This window comes from Labeo rohita, chromosome 5, assembly GCF_022985175.1.
Source record: "Labeo rohita strain BAU-BD-2019 chromosome 5, IGBB_LRoh.1.0, whole genome shotgun sequence".
NCBI classification, from domain to species: domain Eukaryota; kingdom Metazoa; phylum Chordata; class Actinopteri; order Cypriniformes; family Cyprinidae; genus Labeo; species Labeo rohita.
Window position 1 is genome coordinate 19,565,763 of NC_066873.1, and position 23,082 is coordinate 19,588,844.

At 36.9% G+C, this 23,082-nt stretch overlaps 1 protein-coding gene across 1 annotated transcript; it reads left to right on the forward strand.

Moving 5' to 3' along the window:
• The first annotated feature begins 2,732 nt into the window (after positions 1-2,732).
• On the forward strand, positions 2,733-5,495 carry gas1a (growth arrest-specific 1a). Its single transcript, XM_051110846.1, has one exon. It carries the CDS (start codon positions 3,259-3,261, stop codon positions 4,039-4,041), a length of 783 nt encoding a protein of 260 aa, XP_050966803.1. The 5' UTR covers positions 2,733-3,258; the 3' UTR covers positions 4,042-5,495.
• The last annotated feature ends 17,587 nt before the right edge of the window (positions 5,496-23,082 follow it).

Consider the following 23,082-nt stretch of genomic DNA (forward strand, 5'->3'; position numbering starts at 1 on the left):
CTGCGAGTTCATTGTGTTTGCCATTAATTTATTATTGAGGCATGTATCCCCATTTAAAGCTGTATGCTGTTAATTTAAATGAATCCCCATTTAAAGTAAAGGCATGCAGCTCTTTCTTGCAAGAGCATCTGGCTTATTTAAATTCAGCCTGCCAAAGAAAACAGTTGTTTATAAATGTTTTCCTCCCTCTGTTTAGATCTCTAAATGAAGCTGTTACTGCAGTGGATTCAGGTATTAAAAGAAAATGGGAAGAATGGTGTTTGGTAAAGCTGGAATAATTACTTGTTGCTCTCACTCACTGTTAGATACAGAGTGAAGCAACTACTATCTCTACATCAAATCATTGTGTTCTCAAGACGTTTGACTCATGGGGTATAGAGTTCCCTACATCCATCACCTGGAGCTGGTGCAAAAACGTCACTGTCAGATCTGACCATCCGTAACTGACATTGAGTTCATTGTTTAGGGTCAGAAGCTTGGTGCACAGTGGCCTAAAGGTACATTCCTAACTCCAGAGTAGTGTTTGAAACACAAACCCTCTTTGTGCTATAGGTGGACCCACTGATCCTCTGTCCTAAGCATCAGCAAATGCCCCCTTTTCATGTTCAAGTGTGAACTTGCATGTTATCATTTTACACATAAGGAGTCCACCTCTTTTTTTTTGCAGCTCACGGGTATATTTTATATCTGAAGCCGAGTCGATGTTGCTGCTGTTTGCCAATGTCTCTTTTTTTTCTACTGTAATTGACCAGACACGGTGCAGTGAGCCAGGAACTATCATTTTCAAACACATTCCATGCCTGGATCAAGCTGAAATGACATTCGCCCAAAATGCATTTTCAATTTGCTGTGAAATGTAGGAATTTATTTCATAAGATCTTGTCTAGAAGGACAAAAACTTATAAAATGCAATCTGGCATGGTAACAGCTTTGTATTTTAGCAAAGGCCAAATGTTAATTATATATTTCTTGAAATAAATACATTACAGATGCAGTGACATCTGATAACAGAAAACTTACTTTCCACAACACATTTGTTACATTCCTTCATGAAAAACCATATGTAGTTAGATTTAATGGGCATGGATGGAAACCTACACTTGAGTTGTGCGAAGATTGACTTAAGGGTTGACTTAAGACTCATAAACAATTGACTCTAATTTAGAAGTTACTTCACAGAAGTCTCTTGTTTGCCCTCTGTAATATACTATACTGTGTGTACATACTATATGCTGTATACATATGTGACCGTGGACCAGCCTTAGCGTGGGTATATTTGTAGCGATAGCCAACAATACATTGTATGGGTTAAAATTATTGAATTTTCTTTTATGCCAAAAATCATTAGGATATTAAGTAAAAATCATATTCCATAAAGATATTTTGTAAATTTCCTACCGTAAATATATATAAACTTAATTTATGATTAGTAATATGCATTGCTAAGAACTTTATTTGGACAACTTTAAAGCTGATTTGATCAGTATTTTGATTTTTTTTTTTTTTTTTTTTTTTGCATCCTCATATTCCAGATATTCAAATCTCAATCTCTCAGACCCTTATGACTGGTTTTGTGGTCCAAGGTTTTTGTTTTAATTTGTTTCAGCAAGTATGTATTAAGTTGATTAAAGGTGACAGTAAATACATAGCAATATCACAAAAGATTTTTATTTTAAACAAATGCTATTCTGTAACTTCCTATTTATCAAAGAATCCTGAGGGAAAAAATGATGGCTTTCACAAAAATACTGTGCAGCATAACTGTTTTCAACTTTATATTCTAATGCTTTGTGAAGGATCATATGACGCTGAAGACTGGAGTAATGGCTGCTGAAAAGTCAGCTTTGTCATAACACAAATACATTTATTTTTAATCTAATAAATAATAAATTCATGGTGAGCCTAAAAGAAAAACATGAAGAAATCTTACTGACTCACAACAAATTATCTTATTTACTTTTATTTTTAATTTAGCAGCTAATTAAAATTCTTTTTTTGAAAAAAAAAAAAAAAAAAAAAGCTGTAACACTTTACAATAAGGTTCATTAGTTAACAACATTAGTTAACAGGAGATAAGAATGAGCAACACTTCTACAGCATTTATTAATCTTAGTTCATGTTAATTTCAAGATTTACTAATGCATTATTAAAATTGTTGTGTTTGTTAACATTAGTTAATGCACTGTGAACTAACATGAACAAGAACAACTGTATTTTTATGAACTGATGTTAACAAAGATGAATAAATACTGTAATAAATGTATTGTTCATTGTTTAACTAATGTTAACAAATGACACCTTATTGTAAAGTGTTACCAAAAAGTCATTAAACAATTTGCATACTGCTTTTAAAGAACTGAAACGAGTTTGACTCTGTCTCAGAGGAGCTGAAAACCACTAGGCTAATTAGTGCAAAAATTTAGTTCTTGTTCTTGAAGCGGCCGGTTCTTGCTAAAAACGAAATCTCTTTGATGAAGTATTCATGCACAGTCAGAAAATCATCACTGATGCTGCCCAAGAACGCACGTCATACATGTTCGACAAAGTCTGAGCAACTACAGTATAGTACTCGCGTTCTGCTTTGAGGTAATCCAAACCTTTTGGAGAGAAGACCATTCCTGACCCATCATGCCCCACCCCCATTCTCCCGCCCCTTACTTGACGTCGAGATTTGCAACAACAAACGGTCTGACCAATAGGAATCCCTAAAACTTCCGCAGGAGTAGAATGGATAAAGCAAAACTAGCGGGTCAGAAAGGGGCCAGTGTGTGAATTTGAACGGCGTGTTATTATCTGTTCGCGTCCCGATGCGTACTTAATGACGGACGACAAGCGTACGCCCGTGAATGTATCAGTTCGTTCGGGAAAGCGTGATGTTAGAAGCTTGCGAGCGCATTCGGATGTGAGCGAGAGACGCGAGAGGACGAGCTCTTGAGCTCCTCACTTCTGCCCACAAGAAAGACAAGAGGTGGAAGGAGGAATCACCGCACTGTCACACGGACACGAACCGGGGAGATGGAGTGAACGACGCGTTTGCTGGAAATAGCACTTTTCGCAATTCAGGCTCCTTCTTGAGAACATGGATTACAGGAAAATGTCTTTATAGATTCACCGCAATTGTGGAACCAACTTTTTCTTTTGGATGGACCTTGCATACATCTAAGCTGAGGGATTTTTCCCTCACTAGATGCAATGGAAATATGAAATATGCATGTTTAAAACTGACCTGACGCCAGCCAAACGATTACGGACTTCGATATGGCAACTCGTGCAGGTTTGGTTCGTGGCGCTCACACATTAATTTGGCCCTTCGCTTGTGTGCTTGTGTGTTTCAGTTGTTTTTCCATCGCCTCCTCCAACCACCACGGCCGTCGGTTGATCTGCTGGCAAGCGATATTGAACTGCCAGTCGGAGCCCGAGTGTCATTACGCTTACGACCAGTATTTGCACGCCTGCGACTCGATCCTGAGCGGCCAGAGGAAGAAGTGTCCCAGCCACTGCATCTCGTCGCTGGTGCAACTCAACCTGACCAAGAGCGGCCCGGCGCTGGAGGACTGCAGCTGCGCCTCGGACCCCCGCTGCCGGGAGATCAAACGAGCCATCGAGCCGTGCTTGCCCAAAACCAGCAGCATGGGCTGCACCGAAGCCCGGCGCCAGTGCGAGAAGGACATCCAGTGCCGAAGCGCCATGGGCGATTATTTACTCCACTGCGGGAAACTCTTCAGCGGCTCCAGCTGCTCGAACCCATGCCGCAATGTCATCGCGTACATGCGCAAACTTCCCAAAGCTCAACTCCTGGATACTTGCGTCTGTGATGGCTCAGAGCGGACTATCTGCGAGTTTATCAAAAATAGTATGAAAACGCTTTGCTTTGACTCTCCCCCCGTGGATGAAGAAGGCTCCAGCGGCTTGGACGATGATGAGCCCGATGATGAGGATTACCCAGAACCAGAGCCCACGAGGAACACAGGTTCTGCTTTTGTGGCATGTTCTGTTTTGACTCTGGTGGCATCCATTTTGGCTCTAGTGCCGCTTCCTTGATCACTTTGAAGTCGAGTTAATGATCTGCTCCAACGGCTGTTCGGGAATAGTGCATTTTGTCATTTTTTCTCCTGCTTTCCACTTCGTTTATGGCTTGCTGTTTAAACATTTATGCCTTAAAACGACCCAGTATTTATTTTTATGTATAGCAAGTAATCCAATAGTGACTATCATTTTCAACTTTCATTAGGTGTTCATTAGATCCTAGTACTTGTTTTTTTAAGTTACTAGTAGCTTTCCTAGTAGTTACTAGTATCTATCCATTTTTTTTTTCTAGTAAACCGTTTTATCTCACTAGTTACTGCTGCTTTTACTGATCATATGTTATGACAAGTCAGAGTAGCTACTTTTGTAGCCAAAAAAATAAACAGACTTTAAATTAAATAAAAAAATGCACGACTAGTGCGTTAGTAGTACTTAAAAATATGTTTGAATAGCTTCTGAAACCAGCTCCACATAGAATTTAATGCTAAAAATTGTAAATTTCATACCAGTAACAATGTGTTAGTTACTTGACGTGACTTGTAATAGTGACTAATAGCAAAATTACAAGTAAATAATGAATAAATACTAATTCCTAAAGAAAAAGTCATTGTTGGATTACTTGCTAGCAAATAAAAAAAGTACTAGTGACATAAAAATAAAAATGAGTTAGTTTAAGGAATAAGTGTAAACACAGCTTGACGTGATTTTTCTCCAAAGAGTACAAGTTAAGCTTTGTGTGACACTGAGGTGCAGTCCTTATCCAGAAATTGTCACATTGTAAATGTGTTTTGATTCACTATGCAAATTTACAGTTACAGATTCGGCCCAGGTGAACGATGCCTTGTCTAATGAAAGTTTTAACTATCAAGCTAAAGTTCTGATTCTGAAGTTAAAAGCAGGGATACAAAGTACTTTAGGTCAGTCAACTGCCTTAAACACCAACTTGCCTATTTTGTAAGACAAATTTATTTCCTTAAAGATATAGAAAAAGTTTATTTTGTTACCTAGACATTTTAACAGCGAAAGTTGTAATTATAAAACTGTGCACTGCCAATGTAAAACTAGATTTTTTAAATATGTAAAGTATTTTTATAAATGACTTTGGATAAGTAACTTCTGTAAAAAGGGTTTGGGATGCTGGAATGAATAAGGAGTAGATCTCTATATTAGCTAGTACCGTTTGCTACATCTTCTGAAAGTCCTAGAGATTCAAGAGAGAGAACTTTATTTTTGTCATAAAGTAACTTTCGAAACAAAGGGTGATGATTCCAGCTTTAAAGGGAAGTTAAACGTTTGTTGTAATTATTTTTCTTTTAAGATATTGTACAGTGTACAGATTTTCAGAGAATCTTTTAATTGTTATCTAAGATGAACTATTTACTGTGTAGAAATGTCTAAATCCACTGTATGACTGCCTCAGTGATGTTCTTTTTATAGAAGGCATAAAAACTAAAGTACAAAGACTCAAACTGGCTATGTGTAATTTTTTTTATCTGTCACATTTCATTGTCATCACGAAGTGCATGGATTCCGACGCTAAACCTAGAATATGCTAGCTAGTGCAGTACAGCTTTTCAGGAACAGATTAAGTATCAAACACATAAGGGGCTTGAAGCACCGACACACGACTTAGCAAACAGAAGTGTTTGCTGAAGGCATAAACTCTGATATTTGGATATCTTTAGAATGTGAACACAAAAGCGCGAGTGGCTTTTCCCTGGGGTGTCCGTGTTGCATCTGGGCCAAGACAGACAGAGGTTTATTTATTTTTCAATCACTGTGTTTGTTTAAAGGCCTTTTGTCTGCACGCCACTACAGCAATTATAAAGCAGGACTTTAGTTCTTCTAAACTAACAGGGAAACAGTAGCAGAACAACACAAACCGCACATTGATTATCTTGGATGAGTGGATTGATCTTTTTAGATACTGAAATGGAAAGCCAGTTGAAATGTGTGGGCAGTGCAGGATATGAGTAAACTTGAACTTTACAGTGATCATTGATTTGACTTTTTCCAAAAAGCAAATGTTAAATCTGCAGTGTGACTGGTGACCTTTGCTGTAACCATCTTAATAAAAACAGACTGAACATAAAAGTATATATCTGGAATAAATGATACAGCACATGTATCGTACAAGCACCTAAGCTGGTTTTGTAAATGGTGAAATATGTCTAGAGAACTACTGTAATTTTAAGTGAAACATCCTTTAGATTGTAATTGCTGTTGTGTGTATTTCCATTTTACACATGAACAAATCTGTGCCAAGTTCTCTGACGCAATGGCTTGCTTGTTGGTAAACGTTTTCCACGAAACAAAAAAAAAAAATGACATGTTTGTGGGTTTTCATCTGAGGCTTGAGAGTGCATATATGCATATATTGTTGCCTCCGTGTCATTTAATCATGTTCAGCTAGGCCTCTCTCTGTCTCTCAGCTCCATGCTGTTAAAACCCACCACTCTTATTCTCCCACTCTTGTCACCAGGGTCTTCAAATGGGGGTGATGGTTGCAAAATGTTTTATTAGAGTGGGGACAAGGGCCCTTCAGCCAGCTGAATGAAGGAGAAGTCGAGTGGCACTTTTGTCATGGTAATGTTAAGCACATAATAGTTCAACAACACAATGCCCAGGCACTTCATTCCTCTAGAGCTCGCTGACACCTCTTCAGAGCCGAACCACGGGGTAGCATGTGGGAAAGATCCGCTGGCCCCCGGTCCACATACTCTATGCAGTCCCCACTGCTGCCTATGTACTTCATCATCTTTGGGGGGTAGTCGAAGACCACGTTTTTTTCCCTCTCGCGCTCAGTTTCAGTCCATGCAATAGAGCCCAGCATGTACCGTATGAAATAATGAGAGAGCACTCAGAATGGCCAATAGCATGGAACAATTGAAATCGAGCATCTAAACTAGTCATGTCACTGTGGCCTCTTCAATAAAAAGATGGATTTTTTGGCTGTAACTCTCCTGCAGTGGCATTGTGGGTGAAAGCGGAGGAGAGAACTGCCATGGAAGTGTATTTCAAAGTAATGCGTTTGCATCTGATGTCTTTAATCTTCAATGTTGTACGGTTTGAGGTTTGATGGTTAGGGTTTATATGAGAAAGACAATAGAACAAATTAGGTGTTTCAAAAATCTATTTCGATTTTTCATTGTTCACATTCAGTGAAAGTTCAAAAAACAAAATGTAATTTCACTTTAATAGTTCCTTTATTATTATTTTAGATAATGCACCAATTGTCTTAAGGCTGTACACTTCGCTTGTTGTGTTTTCAATTACCTCTTGGCAAAAAAAATTGTTCCACGTCCAAGAGGTACGGGAAAACGACAGGAAATCTCACAGCGGGCCTTTCGAGTTATATTTCAGCAACATTTTGCAACTATTCCCTTAGCTCATAAGATTTCAATACTGTTGTCGTAGTGCTCAAGCATAGGTTAGACTGAAGAATAATCGATGTCAAACTCTTGAGAAATTATGTGATAAGTGATGAGACATGTAGACAGTTGGTATGGCTGAGCCTGGGCTGAGCATTGAAATGGAAAGCTCGTTGGGAAGGATTTAGACTAATCCTTTAAAGTTAGCACAAGGTATTTAATAGCTAAATTGCTGGTTGAGGCCCCCTGTAGTCTTTTTCCTAAGTAACAGTTGTTTTCTAAATGATAAGACGGATGGTGTGAGCTTAAACGCTTTGTTTGTTTACTAGCTGTTCTGTATATATTTTTGACTGTTCTTTTCTTTTTCCAACAGTGCTGTTCATATGTTCCCTTTTTAGATTTGAAGAAACTGTTTTTTCTTTGTTCTTTGGTCTTTAGAGACAAATCAGGGGTTTTTTCTTCCCCGAGCTGCCACTTTGATTTCATCATGGAAGACCTTTGTTGAGTTCACGGCTCTTTGAAATGAGTAAAAAGACCTGTGTCCTGGCTCTCTCGAGGGGTCTGCCGCATTTGCCTGGGTGCGAAAGCTCAGGATTAAGCTGGTCACAAAGAGATCACTTACCTGAGAATTCGCTAAGGGCATCTTCTAAATCTGAACCCTGTATTTAGTGCAATAGAGCAAGCTTAATGTCCTGTTCTTATATTGTTGGAACGCTGGAAACAACTTCTACCATTTTTGTTAGCGTTGTTGTAAACACTGACATGAGCTATGGTGAAAATGAAGCATGTTTGTTCTTTCTAGATGGCAAAGACAATTTGAAATGGTGTTACCATAGTTCAGGGTTTCCCAAACGATGAAATTCAATGAAAAGCTAGTAATTAAATCATAAAATATAAAATTGAAATAAAATGTTTAAAAAAATCTAAATAAAAACACCTGTTAAAAGTGAATTATGACATGCATATATTGACTTAAAATCTCAGGGGGTGCCTCCAGTAAAAACTTAAAGGGTTTCAGGTTACAAAAAATGTGAGAATTACATACACCTTGCAGACTCCAAAATGTTAATTATTTTATCAAAATAAGAGGGATCATACAAAATGCATGTTATTTTTTATTTAGTATTGACTTGAATAAGATATTGCACATAAAGGATGTTTATATATAGCCCACAAGAGTAAAATAATAGTTGAATTTATAAAAACGTCCCTGTTCAAAAGTTTACATACACTTGATTCTTAATATTGTGTTGTTACTGTTTTGTTGGGGGTTTTTTTGTTTGGTGATAGTTGTTCATGAGTCCCTTGTTTGTCCTGAACAGTTAAACTGCCTGCTGTTCATCAGAAAAAAATCCTTTAGGTCCCACAAATTCTTTGGTTTTTTAACATTTTTGTGTATTTGAACCCTTTCCAACAATAGCTGTATGATTTTGAGATCCATCTTTTCACACTGAGGACAACTGAGGTACCCATATGCAACTATTACAGAAGGTTCAAATGCTCACTGATGAGGTGAAAACTTTTAAATTCGAAGATCAGTGTAAATTAAATTGTCTTCTGGAATACATGTAAGTATCTTCTATATCTTCTGAAGGGCAGTACTAAATGAAAAAAAAGAAGATATTTAGGCAAAATAAGAAAAATGTATACATCTTCATTCAGTTCAAAAGTTTTCACCCCCCCTGCTCTTAATGCATCGTGTTTCCTTCTGAAGCATCAGTGATTGTTTGAACCTTCTGTAATAGTTGCATATGAGTCCCTCAGTTGTCCTCAGCATCAAAAGATGGATCTCAAAATCATACAGTCATTGTTGGAAAGGGTTCAAATACACAAAAATGTTGAAAAACACCAAAATTTGTGGGACCTGATGGATATTTCTGAAGAACAGTGGGTAGTTTAACTGTTCAGGTCAAACTAGGGACTCTATCACTAAACAAAAACAAAAAACAAAACAGCTGTGGATCATTCAGGTGACAACACAGTATTAAGAATCAAGCATATGTAAACTTTTAAATGGGGTCATTTTTTATATATTCAGCCTGTTATTTTCTCTTGTAGAGTATTTGTGAACATCTTTTATGAGAAATATCTTATTCAGGTCAGTACTGAATAAAAAAATTGCATGCATTTTGTATGATCCCTCTTATTTTGGTAAAATAATTAACATTTTGCAGATTCTGCAAAGGTGTATGTAAACTTTTGACCTCAACTGTTAAACAAATTGTGATACAATTGGGATTTACATGAATGTATTTCCGAGGGGAACTGTCTTCAGAAAATTCCTCATTCAGCCTGTCATGCAAATGTTTTATGTGGGATGGTTTCACAAAGCTATAAAAAATTGCTTTAAAAAAACAATGTACATGTGATTGTACATAGGCAACATAATAATACAAGCTTGCAAGGCATTATTTCATACTAATAATTCATATGACATTTGTGTTGAGCTGTTTAAGTGACAAAAGTTCAGTGTCCATATGTTACGGCCGAGCTCTTGAGAAGCAAATTGTATGAATATTTTATTACTCTTCATTCCTACTATGAAGTTTATTAAACAACTAAACAGGTAAATGAGAATAGTGAAGTAATTCATTCGTGCTGTAACAGTTGGCGCTAGTAGAACGCCAGAACTTCGATCACTCTTAAGGGAATAATGGCAGATGAAGCAGACGTTTGGCCGCTTGTTTTCACTCAGGAGGATAATGAGGTGATGGAGGGAGAGGTGTTTTTTACTAGAGCAGCCCATAGCCCATTTTTTGTACCAACAGCCATAAAATCCTTCTGACAGGCAGCGCAGGGGAGGGAAACGTGCAGACGCAAGAAGAGAAACCCCTAAACTGGGTAAAGAGAAAGGAATGCTGGGTAATGGTTCCAGGGAATGAGAAACAGCACTAAATCTGTAAAGAATTATAATCTTTGGGTATGAGAAATAACATTCAAAAGCAGAAAGCTGGCGCGAGAGTCGCATTCTCTTGCGGATTCCTCTGTCATCGTGGCATTCAGATAAATAATGCTGAGTTATTTTGTTTAGCCGTCAACATTATGCGATTAATTAAAAAGCTTATCTTTCAGATGATTTTTAGGATTACCTAACGCTGCATAACCTCTTCACTGAGTGTCTGACCCAGTATTCAAATGATCAGGCATAACACGGCCTGCTCTGAATTGTTGGCAGCAAGCAGCTGTTTCAGACACACGCTTGCACCCGCAGAAGCAGGAGTCATCATCCAGCTTCTTCATCCGACCACAGGACAAATAAACTATCCCACAGACAAGCAAAACACAAGCGCATGTCGAAGGAGGAAGGACACAGAGGCTGAGCGAATGAAGAGGGTGGAGGAAAATGAGGAAAAGAGGAGGTTTTCCACTTGAGCCCTGCAGACCTGTTGTGTGTGTTTGTGTTTTTCGACGAGAGGCCATTGACTTAACATTGACCAAGAGCGCTGCGGGCCTTCTCACTTACAACCACACAATACCTCATTCTGTCCTATCGTTGCCCATTATGTCTATTTACCAACACTGAATACTCCAGCTACGACTCCAGAGTCTCTCCTTGTGTCTACAGACTCTCTCATAAATACGAATAGGAGAAATGTGAAAAAATGAGCACTGAGGGGATCGATCGAGGTAGAAAGGGTGTCCAAAAGAAGAAGAAAACTTGCTGACACGGGGCATAACTTAATTTCCACGGTCACAGGGCAGCTGCGAGGAGCAGCCTGCTGTGGAGGGCCTTTTTAAATTCAATGGCTCCACTGACCCTGAAGAGCAACTCGCTCTTCATCCCAGCTTCACTCCTATTGAAGCAAGTGACCAGAAGGATTTATAGGCCTGATTTAAAGAAACAAGTCATCAGTGGCAGTTTCCTATTGATCATCCCTCTGCCTCAAGAGAGCAGACAACCGTGTGTGTTGGTATGTGTTTTTAGAGATTTAACCCCTAAAGAGATGAAAGTAAACAAGCAGCAGCACTGTTTAAGGAATGAAAGGCTCGACTGCACACCGAATGAGATGGCACTTCTGCGTTTAAATGTTTTTAGCATGTTTAGGTTGTTTCACTTCATTTGGATGTGTGTGTTTGTGTGTACAAAGGATTAACAAAAAAGGATTTTCCTTTTTCCCCTTATTTTCTCTCTTTATTATTTGTCAGCCTGGACCACAAAACCAGTCTTAAATAGCACATTTGTAGCAATAGCCAAAAATACATTGTATGGGTCAAAATTATCAATTTTTCTTTTATGCTAAAATTCATTAGGACATTAAGTAAGGATCATGTTCCATAAAGATATTTTGTAAATTTCCTACCGTTAATATATAAAAACACAATTTTTGATTAGTAATACGCATTGCTAAGAACTTCATTTGAACAATTTTAAAGGCAATTTTCTCAAAATTTAGATTTTTGATGATGTATAAATCTCTAAAATTGACCCTCATGACTGGTTTTGTGGTCCAGGGTCACATATGTATTATCACCTCACCCTAATATTCTACACTGTAAAAAATAACAAATTTGTTGAGTCAGCTTAAAATAATTTGTTACCCTGCTGCCTTAAAATTTTAAGTTCAGTCAACTAAAATAAGTTTATTTAACTTGAAATGTTAAGTTGTACTAAGTAACAACTTAGATATTTGTGTTTGCTAAACTTAACAGATGGGTAAGTAACCCAGCTGCCTTAAAATTTTAAATTGATTCAACTCAAATTGATTCAACTTAAATTGATTCAACTCAATAAGTTTTCACTTGAAATTTAACATTTCAAGCTGAATAAACTTTTTTGAGTTTACTGAACTTAAAATTTTAAGGCAGCCAGGTTACAAATTATTGTATAAGTTGACTCCACAAATTGTCTTTTACAGTGTAGTTGTATCAGTGGCTATAGTAGAATTTTGAATATTGAATAAGCAAAATACATATATATATATATATATATATATATATATATATTTTAATTTTACAACTATATGTTAAGAGCTGGCTAAATCAGTAATACTAATAAAAAAGTAGAAGATGTATTGGCATCATTTGCTTGCAGATACCATTACCATTTGGTGTTTAATATTTATTTATGTACAGTGTATGTATGTATTTAATGCCTGTATTTATTTGTGACCCTGGACCACAAAACCAGTCATAAGGGTAATTTTTTTGAAATTGAGATTTATACATTGTGAATAAATAAGCTTTCCATTGGTGTATGGTTTGTTGGGACAGGACAATATTTGGCTGAGAGACAACTACTTGAAAATCTGAAATCTGAGGGTGCAACAAAAGTTGTCCTTTTAAAGTTTAAAGTTGTCGAAATGAAGTTCTTAGCAATGCATATTACTAATCAAAAATTAAGTTTTGATATATTTAATGTAGAAAATTTACAAAATATCTTCATGGAACATGATCTTAACTTAATGATTTTTTGCATAACAGAAAAGTCGATCATTTTGACCCATACATGCTACAAATATAACCGTGCTACTTATGGTTTTGTGGTCCAGGGTCACATTTATTTAACCCTTTAACCCTTTCAAGTTTACTTTACCATATTACAAATAAATCTAATCTAATCATGGCAAACTACACATTGTTGGAAAGGTCTAAGACTCCTAAATAGATATTTTACCATATTTTTATGATAGAAATTATGTAGGAAAAGTAATAGATTAATATATGTCAAGAGTGCAACTTTTATCAGTTCAAAACTTAAAATCTCAAAATTCATCATTTGAAAGGCATTTTAAAATCAGACATTGCACTACCATGGAAAATGTACATCAAACTCATATTACAAAATGTTTTCATTTATGAACTTTAAAAATGTAAGTCTGGATAGTGCATGTTTATGTCTGTTTTAAAAAATGGGAGTGACAGTTAAAGGGTTAAACTTGTGTGACTTAAGTGTCCAAAAGTTTGCAAATATCTTCTGGAGTCACTGTGTGTTCTAAATAGAAATTTCTATCTATATTACGTACATCATGTGATGTGAATTGATGTCTAGATGAATCACTCTTGAGGGTTTCTGGAACATTCCATTACTCATCTGTACTTTTCAAACCAGACAGTTTACCCTGCTGTTAGATTACAGACTAACTCACCTATAACTCTAGATAACACCTTTGATTTACACGTTAACCTATTAATTCTCACATTCCCAAAATAAATGCCAAAGGGATGGAAATTCTTCTTAGAGTATGTGTCTTGGTATGTAGAATTTATTACCTAAGTTCAATTTGTTTTGTGAACTGAACAATGTTCCTACCATTGGAAAAAAAAAAAAGTTTTCACTCAGAAATTGCTAGTAAATTTCACAAACAAATATAAAGAAACAGCAAGTTACACATTGAATTTTAGAGTAAAACATACTCAAATAATCATTGTTTTATTTACTTTTATTCAAAAATCATTACACTGAAAGTGTAAGCCAGAGCTGTGTATGTGTATATGGTAGCACTCTATTTGAATCGAGTATTTGTGTTTCATTGAGATCCAGTTCTTACTTGTTGCGTTAACTTCCCAGGAAACCTACAAACTTTGTTTTAAAGCAAGCGATTATGCTTTATTGCCAGACGTTTCAAACAGCCTACATAAAGTCAAGAGCGCACTCGGCAGCGGTCACCATGAATTACAAAACAGAACAACATCAAATGATTAACTAAGTGCAATATCAATCAAAGACAATAAAATGGAGAACACAAACAGAGAAAGGGAAGGAGTAAAGAAAAGCTTGAACAGAATAAATAATGAAGCCCTAGCAAGGGAGTTGTTAAGAGTTAATAGTCTCTCAGAAACTGAATGGGGGCTGGGGGTTTCACTCTATTAAGTCGACCCCCAGGGCCATGGGCCAAATTGCACCCAGTTGTTTTCCTCAAAGAATTCATCCTTCACACATTCATTTCCCCCATTATGTTGTCTCTTTTCATGGCAAAGGCCATGCCAGAGTACCCATGGTTTGGGTTACTGACTTGGTACAATCTGAGAGAGAGTGTTTACGTGAGAGCGAGTGCACACAGGGGTTATAAATATGTTAAAATGCTGCGCAGATTTAAGTGGCTTTGTATACCAAACACAAATAGGCCCTCGGCATAATGAATTCAGTTTGAATTGAATATTTTAACACAAAACCCAATAATAGATTTCGAACTTTAAGGAATTTTCATAGAAGTTCACAATTTTAAATCACAAAAAACAATGAACAACAAACAAACAAACTAAAAACTTTGCTTATGTATTTTGTTTGTGTTTTTTGTGTTTGTTGACCTGGTCACTATTATTGACATACATCAGGGTTGCAAGTCCTTTAACTCTCCTATTTATATGGGAATTTTGTGTATTTAAGACTCCTACTTCAAAATACCCAGGTCCAGCTTCATCTTAAAAAATATTTGGTAACACTTTAAAATAAGGTTCAGTAGTTAACATGAACTAAGAATGACCCATACACTCTTAAAAATAAAGGTGCCATAGAAGTACCTTTTTTGTTTAAATGGTTCCATAAAGAACCTTTATCATCTGAAGAACCTTTCTGTTTCACAAAAGGTTCTTTGTGGCGAAAGAAGGTTCTTCAGATTACGAAAAGGTAAGAAAGAAATGGTTCTTTGAAGAACCTTTGACTGAATAAATCTTTGTGGAACCAAAAATGGTTCTTGTATGGCATCACTGTAAAGAACCTTTTAAAGCACCTATATTTTTAAGAGTGTACTTCTAAAGAGTTTATTAATAATTTGTGGATTTACTAATGCATTATTAAAAACACGTGTTTGTGAACATTAGTTAATGCTTTGTGAACTAACATGAACAAATAATGAACAACTATATTTTTATTAACTAACATTAACAAAGATGAATAAATATTGTAATAAATGTATTGTTCATTGTTTGTTAACAAATAACACCTTATTGTAAAGTATTACCAAATATCAGGGTTGCCAGGTTTTCACAACAAAACCTACTTTTTTTTTAATTGCTACTCAAAACCTCCCCATTAAAAATTGCATTTGTCGAGGTAAAATACATATTTTTTGGTGGGGTTCCCCTGGTAAAATTCACATTCCAGGGGATAAATATCACATTTTTTGGGTTGCTTCAATCACTTGAAGTAGCCCAATTCCGCTGGAAAATGCGGACTTGGCAACACTGCCAAATATTTTATTGCATGGTTAATGCTTTTAATCTCAACAAGCAATGTTTTTTTTTTTTCAGAAAGCTCTCTAAATGTTTATTTTATTTTCAAGTGGAAAATATGTTTTAAATTTTAAGTGCTTTTTTTTAAATATGTTAATTTGTAAACTGACCTACGTACCTTTTTAAAACTAAATCTACCTATCTATCTATCTGACAGATTATTTAATACATTAACTATTTATTTAATGAATAGATTTAAGGTTTTCTGAACAGCAGTTAAATGTCAGATTGACTGTTCTCTGGATCCAACTGCACAAGCGTTCTTCTGTACAGTAAGGGTACATTTGGCTTCTTATAGTGGACAGAAAGAAAGGCAGGAAGTTAAAGATCAACGGTCTGGAGAAGAAAAAAAAGAAAGACGTAAGAGCTTTGGCTGCCGTGGGCAATGAAAATCGCCAGAAACCCACAGCAAATATGAGAAGAGCGATACCTATAGCTCTGGGGCCAGCTGCCTTGAATCAGACCTGCTCCCAACGGGCAACAACTGCAGCAGAGAGGCTCAAATATTCCCTCCATCCTTCCTCATGGACACATATATGGACCCCTTCACCCTCCCTCTCTCCCTCCTGTCAAGGCAGGAGCCAAAATAACAGCCTATTTGTGCTCTCTCTCTACATCCCCTCAGGACAGAGCTGATTGGGAAAGAAAATGTTTGGACTCTAGTTCCCATTTTTCTTTCATAATCACTTTCCTTGATAAACCTGCTCCAGTTGGCTCTTTCCCAGACAATGTGCTAACCGCAACCTTTTTGTTTGTCCCAAAAAAGTTTTGGAAAACGGCGTTGACTTCATGCTGGATCTACAAAACAAGCCAGGAGTGATGATGAAACTAAAACCTGTTTATCAGTATTATTCAGTGCAACACTATGTTTCTGCTAAAAATGAATTGAGCCTAGATCTGTTTTTTATTTGCCTCACAGTTACAAACTGAGTCATTTGTTAACACATTTCTTTGGTTGGAGGCGAGTGAGTGAATCATCGGAATGTACTGATATACTTTAAGTAATGTGTTTTCATTTTGATGGAAATAATTCATAAAATATGAAACTTATCTGCTTATTGCCTCCTCCTGTTTTTCAGCAGAATTAACTCTAAAAAATGCTGGGCTCAGCCCACTGGGTCATTTTATTGGGTTATTTTTAATATTTCTTTGCACAGGTTACTGGGTCATTAACGCTGGGTTATTTTTTTCTACCTAACCGCTGGGTTAAGCCTGTCTCTGATGAAACAACCCAGCTGCAGAGTTACAGTCAGAGCGCAGGCTTTTTGAGTCCTCTACAGGAGAGAGCAGTTCTTAAAACTGTCGATTTGGTGCACTTCTGCAGCGAAATAAAGGTTTGTAAACATTTTCAAAAGTTTTTAGTGTGATGTAAATTATATTATTTTACGCAACGCAACATAAGGACGAGATGTCAGTTATTTTATGCCTTGCATAAAATAAATGGATTTTATTCATTATAGTACTGAATTTAATTTAATTTGATGTTAAAATAAAATTATGTTCTCTAATGTCAGTACTGTTTGTTTATGGGCAGGTTTTGGAATCAGTCACAGCATCTTTTAGCTATGAGTGAAATGCGAGGCCATGGTCTTAAATTTGCAGTTACCCCAGCAAACAGCAGCCCTTCAACGGCTCAGATTTCAGCAACACACCGGCATGAGAATTAGCAATAGTTTGGTAAAAAGCGATTACAGAGAACAATTTAATACACTATTAAAATTCTACTTTTAAATGTTACATTTTTTATGTCTAAAATGCTTGTTAAACGAGTCTTAATGTATATAATATTGTAAACTATGCTGTACTTACCCAAATAAATTCAATTTGTCTTGTATTTTGTCCATGTGTTCTTGCTTAATAATACCTGTTCATCTTTTGATAATTGCTGTTGCCTCTAGCAATTCTGTGTGTTTTTATAAGTTCCAGTCCAGTTTAAGCCAGCAATATAACAATTTTTAAACAATAGTTGACTTAAATAAAATAACCCAGCATGTTTGGTAAAAACATTTAACCCAACCAGCTGGGTAAAGTAACCCTTGTGTTCTGTCCAATATTTACCCAGTGCTGGGTTGCCAAATAGCCCAAGTTGGGTTGTTTTTAACCCAGCATTTTTAGAGTGCATGTGGTGGTATTGGACCTTAAAGGGATAGTTCACTCAAAAATGATAGTTTACTCACCCTCATGTCGTTCCAGACCCGTGGGACCTTCATTCATCTTCAGAACACAAATTAAAATATTTTTAAATAATTCGAGAGTTTTCTCCACGCTCATGGCCCAGAAGGTAGTAAGGACATTGATAAAATAGTCCACGTGACATCAGTGGTTCAACCTTCATTTTTTGAACCTACGAGAATACTTTTTGTGTACAAAGACAACTTTAACGAAAAACTTTATAGAGGCTTTATCCAACAATTTCTTCTCTTCTGTGTCAGTCTTTGCTGCACGTTCATGAGACTACCACAATGCATGCGTGTGGAGAAGTAATTATTACATAAAAACTATACATAAAAAGTATTCTTCTAGCTTTATAGAATTACAATTGAATCACTGATGTCACATGAACTATTTTAACAATGTCCTTACTACCTTTCTGGGCCTTAAACGTAGTTGCTGTCTATGCAGGGTCAGAAAGCTCTTGGATTCAATCAAAAATATTTAATTTGTGTTCCGAAGATGAATGGGAAAGGTCTTGGTTTGGAACGACAGAAGGGTGAGTAATTAATGACAGAATGTTCATTTTTGGGTGAACTATCCCTTTAATGCTGATTGCCAATTGTTGTCAAGCAGATAAAAGATGATGACAACACAGTGTGTAGCTACTACTGGCAAACAGTATCATGTTGGAAGAGATGACAGACGAAAACGAGACACACTATCCGGACCCAAGAAAAGTTAACTCATCAGTGTGGGAGTTTTTTGGATTCCATAAAAAAAAGAAGTGTTAGACACTCTGCAGGATGTGCCAATCAACAGTGTGTTCTTTTTGTACATGATTACAAGCTTACTCTCTGCCTGATATTGCAATAATGTTATTGTGAATAATTTTGTCCAGTGAAGATCTGATATCCTGACAGCCCTAATTTGTATGAATCAGTTAAACAGAAGTGTGCTCTTTCAACTTGTTTTCTTTCCGTTATCTTCCAGCCCTATCGACTAGACTAAGAGAATGCTCTTGCACTTTGGAGCCTAACAAAAATGGAGGAAACAACAGCTGTTGCTTTCACAGAAACCTTTTTTCACTGCCCTGCTCTGCCAAAGAGCGTTGAAAGTTAAAAGGGCTCGGTCACCAAGGAAACAACCCTCACCCCTCCTCCCATCCCCCATGCACCCACGCTGTCTCTCTCTTTTTTGGAAGAGTATTGGTTTACAGCCCATACTGGGCTATGAGAGAGCAGATCTTTGGCCTGGATCCTTCAGCCTTCATTATGGCACCTTGATGAAGGACGAAGGAGGAATCCGACACAATTATTCCTACTCTGACCTCGTTCTCTCAACACACTTGATGAGCGAGTGGGGGGAAAATGAGGAATTTTAATCAGAGATTCTTGACATCCTGCTCGGGGTTCTGTTGCATCTGGGCCACGGTTTTGAGCCAGGTGTGTGTCTTGTGTCCCTGGAAATCTTCCAGTGCCAATGCTGCTTTATTAGATTGAGTCAGATTACAGCAGGTTAGCTCTGTATGAAAAAGTGCAAGCACAATGTGATGAATGCTCTTCCAAATGAGGGGAAAAAAGAAAAATAATTTTACTTTTGTCCATTTGCCAGACAAATAGGTCAGCTTTAAGCATACCTGGTTCTATGGCTTAGAGATCTTTCAGGCCTTAAAGGGATAGTTCACCCAAATGAGCTCACTCTCATGTCATTCCAAACCCATGAGACCTTTGTTCGTCTTCTGAACACAAATTAAGGTACAGCAACACAACTACCACGCTCAAGGCCTATAAAAATAGTAAGGACATCGTTAAAATAGTAAAATTTTATGAAGCTACGAGAATACTTTTTGTGCACAAAGAAAACAAAAATAATAACTTTATTAAAGAAGTCCACTTCCAGAACAACAATTTACAGATAATGTACTCACCCCCTTGTCATCCAAGATGTTCATGTGTTTCTTTCTTCAGTCGTAAAGAAATTATGTTTTTTGAAGAAAACATTTCAGGATTTTTCTCCGTATAATGGACTTCTATGGTGCCCCGAGTTTGAACTTCTAAAATGTAGTTTAAATGCAGCTTCAAAGGGCTCTAAATGATCCCAGCCAAGGAAGAAGGGTCTTATCTAGTGAAACGATCTGTCATTTTTTTCGAAAAATAAAAATTTGTGTACTTTTTAAGCACAATAGCTTGTGTAGCACTAGCTCTGGGATGCGTGTCTATGAATCACGTCTAAGTTCATTGTTTGTGTACTCCGGCTCAAAAAGGTAGAGTATGGCGAAAATCTCATTTTCTCCTACAACTTCAGAATCATCCGACATTGTTATACCTTGTAAACAGTATACCTTTGTAAACAACATTTGACTTACTTGCACTTCCTTAGTTTTTGCGCGTTCACTTTGTAAACACTGGGTCTGTAGTTCCGCCTACGTTCTGCTTGACATTTCGACGTAATTCAATAGTATGTAGCGTCGTGGACGCGCATGCCAGAGCTAGTGCTACACAAGCTTTTGTGCTTAAAAAGTATACAAATGTTTATTTTCCAAAAAAATGACTGAACGTTTCGCTGGATAAGACCCTTTTTCCTCAGCTGGGATTGTTTAGAGCCCTTTGGAAGTTCAAAATCGGGGCACCAGTGAAGTCCATTATATGAAGAAAAATCCTGAAATATTTTAATCAAAAACCATAATTTCTTCACGACTGAAGACAGAAAGACATAAACATTTTGGATGACAAGGGGGTGAGTAAATTATTTGTAAATTGTTGTTCTGGAAGTGGAGTTCTCCTTTAAGGGTGTTTGATCTTCTTTGCATGTTCACTTTGCAAAGACTGGGTCGGTACTTCTGCAGTGATGTAGGATGATTTTGAAATGATTTTTGAAGTTGAGGGAGAAAATATGGTCAGACTTTTTCGACATACCCTAACTGTCTTGAACCAGAATACACAGTTCAGGGAGAATAAGACAAGACAAGCGTTCGACATTAAATGTATATAAATTGTATTTTTTAAATTAAAATAACCGATCGTTTCACTAGAAAAGACCCTTCTTCCTCGGCTGGGATCATTTACAACCGCATTTGGGATCATTTGAAGCTGCATTTAAACTGCCTTTTGGACGTTCAAACTCGGGGTACCATATCAGTCCATTAAATGGAGAAAAATCCTGAAATGTTTTCCTCAAGAAACACAATTTCTTTATGACTGAAGAAAGAAAGACATGAACATCATGGATGACAAGGAGGTGAGCACATTATCTGTAAATTGTAGTTCTGGAAGTGGACTTCTCCTTTAAAAATGTTTTTCTCTTCTCTGTCAGTCTCTGCAACACATTCACATGTTGCTGTCTAAGCAGGGTCAGAAAGCTTTTGGATTTCATTGAAAATATCTTAATTTGTGTTCTGAAGATGAACGAAGGTCTTATGGGTTTGGAACGACATGAGGGTGAGTAATAATACAATTTTCATTTTTGGGTGAACTATCCCTTTAATTTTTAACTGTTTTAGTTTTAATGGGAGAATAAAGTACCAAGAGAATTTAGAGGTCAAGAGAGGAATGAAAAATGTGTGAGTAGCTATCATTCAAAGATTTATGAATCAGTCAGAATAAATGACTGTGCTTAAATTCAGAACCAACAGTGCACCATTTCCCCCCCAAAATCTTGAAATATGCTGTGCATCACCAAAACAGACCATTCTAATCCTGCACAGCACACTTTAAACACTTTTTTTGTGCATGGGGATTGTGCTTATGCACAAGAAATGCTGAAAAACTAGATTTTAATTAAATGTTTAATTCATAGAGTTCACTGATGGGACATTTTTGTTGTAATGAACCTGTGATGTGATATGTAAGTCTAAGTTAGAGTTATTAATCATAAAGTTTTCCTTTCATCTTTGGAAAGAATTAAAGACCACAAGATCCTACAAATCTTTCTCAACAATTATTTCTTGCCAGAGGCATGAAAGTAATATTACATTGGGGAACTAATTACAGTGTAATCAAGTTTTCATTTGGCAATTAGTAGTCTGCAAATCATTTTTAATTTACATGTATTTCTGGCTTTCCTTGTTTGGTTGTGGAACAAACCACAGCACACATTCAGATGGCATGCTGTCATTTTACTGCTGACAAATGTTTGGGCAGAGATGGCATATACGAGACAGATTTCGGTAAGCCCTGCCATGTCATTCCTGCTTTCATTTTCTTACTTTTTTTTTCTCTTTAAAACTGTGAGCCAAACACACACCCTCTCATACTTTCTGTAACTTATTAGAATTTCCTGGAAAATAATATTTGCATTTTTTGAGACAATATGTCATTTCTGCTAAAGCACATTAAATTCCCAAAAATCTAAATGCCTTGAGTTTCCAGTTAAGTTTCAAAACATTTTCTTTCATCTCCCAGGGCACAACAGCAGATTCAATTGGAGGCACCTCCAACCTGCTTTGAATTACTGACTGTCAATTCTTTGAAACATCTTAATAACGTGCCGCCTCTCAAGGTGCGCTGCTTTTGTTATGTTATGGACCAAAGAGCGAGCAAGGACCTGCTAAAACTGTGAAAAGCACCCACAATTCCTCAGGGGATTATTTCCCATTTATTGCAACTGTAGTATGACCTCTGAGTTTTAAAAAGAGATAAACCTCATGAGATTCTCAGGTCAATATCCCATTGCGACCCTCTCAGAAGTTGCCCTTTTCCACTGATCTGAAACCAGTTTAGTGTTTCACTCATAACTGTAAAGCTTAAAAGATCAGAAAAGTGAAAGTTGTTTCTAGATCAGTGCAAACGGGGGATACACGGCCATCTGGTTTTACACTTATGTTTTTTCTATGTGTCATGCTTCAAAAAACATGTTCATCTGCTTAGAGGAACAGCGCAAGACTTCTGTAGCACTAGATTTAACTCCATCTTGTGAGTCAGTAAAAAAGGCATGTCTTTGAACGCACGTTGTTGATATAAAATCAGAATTCCTCTCTGCTGTTTAAAACTAAAATTCCTATGCACTTTTTATTTCAAACAAGCATCCAGAGCAGAGAACAATGTTTTTTGTGAAGAAAGGAAAGGCTATTTTCTTCTTAAAGGCTTTTCAGACCGATGCTGAGCCCTCTCCACTCGAATGTGCTTATCCAAATAAGGTGGCAATAAAGAGGTTAAAGGGTCAAATTTGTTCACATTTGCCTTTTCGTCCTTTGATTTCAGCGCTCTTTCTGGAGCACCTGTTTTCACCCCTCCTTTTGGTTTTCCTAATTTTTGTTTATTTTGGGATGTATCCATTTGCTCCAGGCATTTCACAGCTCAAGCTTTAAGATGGCCTGTGAGATCTGTGGGGTGCTTAACCCTTCTGCCCTGAGCCGTTGGAT

Excerpts from the sequence above, each read along its gene's own strand:
- gas1a (XM_051110846.1), top strand. The coding sequence starts at position 3,259 with ATGGCAACTCGTGCAGGTTTGGTTCGTGGCGCTCACACATTAATTTGG.